Here is a 4,536-nt window from a genome sequence, read left to right on the forward strand (position 1 = left end):
AGTTCTTTCCCTTTCAATGATGTTTTTCCAAACTTGTAACCTGACGGCAATCATAACAGTGTACTATGAACATCCCGTAGGACACGAAAAACGGAGATCATTTTCTTACCTTTTGGTATACGCAGTGCTTCTTCTGGGATTCATCGGTTCCGCAATTTTCTTATGGCACGGTTGCTTCTCGCAAACGTCTATTTCTCAAGCCGTCGTAGAAGTTGAATTGATTTTAACCATGTTTCTTATCTTCTACCTGCTTTCCGTAGCCTTGGATAAAAACGATGCTGAATACAACAAGGAAGTCACTTCATTAAAATCAGACGCCTCGACGAAGTGGCGTTTTTCGTCATGGTCGTGGAAAGCCTGGAAAGAAAGCAAGAAGTCCTTATTCTTCATCGTTTTGTTTACGGTATGTTTGGTGCTGATTTTCAGCGAAGTGGCCCGCGCTCGTTTCGAAACAGCTTTGTGGGATCGGGATTTGAAAAGAGAAACGTCGTTCGACGGAATTGTTTATCTACTGATTATAAAATTCTGTGTGGGAACAGTTTTACCGGTAACCCTGTATGATTTGATTGATTCAAACTATGCCGGAAAGAAAGACAAAGCCACCATATCAATTGTGCTTGCATCAATTTAAAAGGTAACTTCGCCATTAGTTACAGAAACTGAAGTAGACCATCGCTTAATAGCCAGATAGATTCACTCGATCTTTATTTAGGAGTTTTTCTTTTTTTGGAAAGTAAAGAAACACACGGCCTCTTATTTACATTTCATTGACTCTCACTATGTCATGATATTCTTCTTTACTTCTATTTCCTCAAAGAATGTCGATAGGGTTGACGTCAGAGGCACTATATTCGATAGTTTTTGGAAAGAAGAAATTTGAGTGAAGATATCATTTGGGCTAACATGTGGGTAATTAGACTATAAAAAGGGAAATCGTCGATTTGTAATACTAATAGTGCTAAGTTTAGAATTTCTTTGAAAATATTGTTGCCAATGTTGTTAGATCCACGGTGACTAATATGGTTATTATTGTCCAACTGTACTAAGTAGTGTATAAAAAAAGAGCGAGTCGAGAACAAATATCGTACGATATTGCACAGTTGCTATTAATTCCCCCTTGTTAGAAATGCGCATAAAATCAAGAGTTGGATAATAAATAACTAGCTCATCAATCGTTTATGTGTGTAGTATTGCTGAGTATATTTACTCGTTGTTTATATTTTGACTCACCTTACGGGCTCGTCAAAAGTAATACGGTACAACTCTTAAAAATATTCAGTGATACCACGCGTTAAAACGACTTATAAAATATATCACTCTGCGGAACCACGTGATAAGTCTGTGAATGTCGTTTCAGTCTTTCTCTTTCTTTGATAAGAATATTGATAGATTTTTTCTTTATAATATTGCCTGTTGCAAATTCGTAATTCGTCATAATATATTTCAATACTCTCTTAGGCTTCCGTAACAATCGTTTCCTTTTCCTTTTCGCGGGAAAAACGTGAGCTGAGTAGCAGTAGCACACAAGGATCAGTCGAAAGAGAAAAAATCTTCCGAAGCGGGTAGGAAGTGAAGGATAATATGCTGAACATTATTAACAGAAAGGCATTCCAGTCCCATGTCGCAGATATCACTAGTTCAAACGCTCAAGACGATTCCTGAAGTCACATTTTTCTATACAAAAAGAAAAATATATATTTTAATTCTGAGATTCACTTTCCAAGTGGTGAGCCATTTGAGACGCGACATCAATTACAACCATTAAAAAGCAAAGTTAGGTAGGAGATCTTTATTCACATAAAATTTACAAATCATGTTTTACTTATCTGTCCTTCGCAAGAATCTTGAACTTCCATTTGGCAGGAACCTTCGTGAAAGTAAAAATTCTGCTGAACTGTTTCAAGTGAAGGCAAAACAAAGACTAACAAGCCAGTTGGTGTTTAAAGGGGTCTTGGTTTTTGCGGCTATCAGTTAATTTTCGGTTAATTTAATGCTAACGGTTAATATCTTTCCATTGTAATACCCAGAAAAAGTTTTTTTATCGTTAATTGTTTCTAAGACTAAAGGTTAAAATTTGTCTATATTTTCGCTTAATTGTGAACTGTTTTTGCTTGCATCCGGAAGTGTGAAAGACGCATAAAATAAAGACTACTCTTTTGAATGACGTGGGACTTTTCAAAAACGCTTAATACGAAAAAGTGAGTCGGAACGATGTAATAAACCATTCTTTTATACAATGTGCGCCGTCAAAGTCCTTTGTTTTGTGGTATTGGTGACATGTATAAACACTTGTTACAATGACCTTTTCTTTTCGTAGAAGCGAAGAAATATATTGATATGTCACTAAATACTTTAAAATGCGTCTCAAAAGCTTCATGAAAAAATTTAGTGTTGTCTTCATTTTTATCAAAACTTTTTCTTTAATCTTTCTGTATTCATCAGATCTTTAATGAAGGCGAATGAATAAAGGGGTTAAGTTTCTAAAGAAACTGTGATGCTGCGTCGTTGGGAGATTATCAAGGTAATTTGTTGTTATTGGCCACCATAACTGAAGTTTCAAAGCTGACATTTCAAGCATTAGCCCTTTGTCAGAGCGAACCACGCGAAGCGTCAGCTTTGAAAATCTTCACGGCGGCCAATTTACTTTATCAACTCAGTTGATAATATCAAATTACTTAATGAAGTTAGATTCTTTAAAGCTTTGAGGAGTAGCAGAACTGGATTGCGTGACAAAGATAAGTTGCTGACTAGAGTATTAATTTGCGTGCCATTCAATACTTATGGTATCAGACCACTGGTGCTTCTATTATACTTTTGAATACTTTAAAATATCACAATATCATTGTTTTCGTTGATCGCGTGCGGGAAAAATAAAACTAAGAACCGAGTTATGATTTGAAAATAAAAAGATAAAACTAGATCCCCCCAGTCCCAAACAGTTCGCGACTCCCTCTCAGTTAGCCGAAGGAGTTCCTTTAAACAATCATGGTTTCCACAGCCTTTTCATCGTCAAAGCTGGACTGTTCAATTAAGTCACTGAATGTAACAGGCAAAATAATTCCCACAACAAACCTCATGATGAAATCGTAAATAATTTCAGAATTTGTGACCATCAATGCATGTTTTTCTCGATCGAGAAGAAAGCCGCTGAGAACCATCACCAAGCACAGAAGTAACGTAGCTATAAATAAAGTGGGCCGTTTGTTTTCCTTGCAAATGTTCCACAGCACCTCGCAGTCTATAAAAACTTTTGAAGTAGTGTCCTCGAAGTCGTCTTTGAGATATTTGAAACCTGCAGCCAACAACAGAATGATGAACAAAGCAATGAAAATAAATCGGACGGTGATGAATACCGTTTCTGAAATATAATAATGAGGAAAACAACTAAACCACCAAATCATTGAGGAACCAATCAACCCAAGAGTCACTGCTGCTGCTATTTTCAGTTTTGAACATCTGTCTTGGTGTCGAAATGTGACCAGTGGATGTTCAGAATCAATGCACAGAATCGCTGTCAAGTTGCAGGCCTGAACGAACGTGAAAGAAATCGAAAACAGTTTGACAACATCACACGGTTGATCCTAAAGTAAATTTTTTACCTTGAAATAAACTCAAAAAATATTGTACAGAAACCCGTCCCTATGACTAACTTGAAATCTATTTATTAATCATGGACATCATTGAGCATTGAGTTGTGTTTTGCTATTTTGACTGCCTCATTTATTCGGATTATGCTTGACCCTTGTTGCTTGTTTCCTAACGAGGCAGAGACTCAATTCTGTATTGCCTGCTCGTGTTCTCAAATTTACAAGAAGCTTATCGACCTCGTTATGTTTAGGTCTCGGTTCCGTGGCTATAATTTGTTTACATTACTCGATTTTAAATGAATTGAATCTTTGTCCTCTGATTCTACGTTCTAATGTGAAATGAGAAGAGTTTTTGCCGAGTTGAGTGAGATCGTCTTTCAATGCGTGGGAAGCAAAGAATTGGTGGTCAGAAATACGTTGTTGTCATGACAATTTTAAAGCATGTTACCTAAAGATCGCTGCAGTCACGAAATTTGCGGTCATTCCGCATTAACATTAAATTTGAACTTGTTTTTTAATCCCAAACCCTCCACTATAAGCCGAACCACGTTTCTTGTGAAAAAATCTCCCAAACTTTTGTGTCAAATACTGAAAAATCGCTCGGCTTAGAGATGAAGAAATACGGTAGATATCTGATTGAAAATCTTCATCGATCGCGATGTTCGCCCATACGTTGTAACTTTGGATTTTTGGGTAAGTGACCTTCTCAAGACGAGCTCTTAAGAATCTGATAGAGTTTTTCCTTAGAAGTGTCAGGGATCTCTTGACTTTATTTCATCGAGGCTTCGCTTCCAGCGCAGAATCGATTTCCTCCACCTCTGCATCATACCCAGGGATTAAAAGCTTCGGATGCTTCGGAGTCGTATATTCTCTGTCCGAGTTTGAGTCTCTAGATGATATGGCTCTCAGTAGATACTTTGTGCGGTCCTTCATTGCAGCCTTGTAGCGT

General features: G+C 37.2%; 1 protein-coding gene across 5 annotated transcripts in view; it reads left to right on the forward strand.

Annotated features, from left to right (window-relative positions):
• The window catches only part of LOC131775202 (uncharacterized), a 5,198-nt gene extending 2,261 nt beyond the window's left edge, over nucleotides 1–2,937 (forward strand). For 2 of the 5 annotated variants that reach the window (XM_066170380.1, XM_066170381.1), the window contains 2 exons: nucleotides 1–634; nucleotides 1,459–2,937. The exon at nucleotides 1–634 is cut by the window's left edge. In XM_066170380.1, coding sequence (XP_066026477.1) covers nucleotides 1–631 — 631 coding nt within the window. In that variant the 3' untranslated portion in view covers nucleotides 632–634; nucleotides 1,459–2,937. The remainder of the gene's footprint in view (nucleotides 635–1,458) is intronic. The other 3 variants (XR_010718358.1, XR_010718359.1, XM_059091302.2) reach the window with 3 other exon arrangements.
• Nucleotides 2,938–4,536: the final 1,599 nt, after the last annotated feature.

The sequence above is a fragment of the Pocillopora verrucosa genome, chromosome 7, assembly GCF_036669915.1.
Source record: "Pocillopora verrucosa isolate sample1 chromosome 7, ASM3666991v2, whole genome shotgun sequence".
NCBI lineage: Eukaryota > Metazoa > Cnidaria > Anthozoa > Scleractinia > Pocilloporidae > Pocillopora > Pocillopora verrucosa.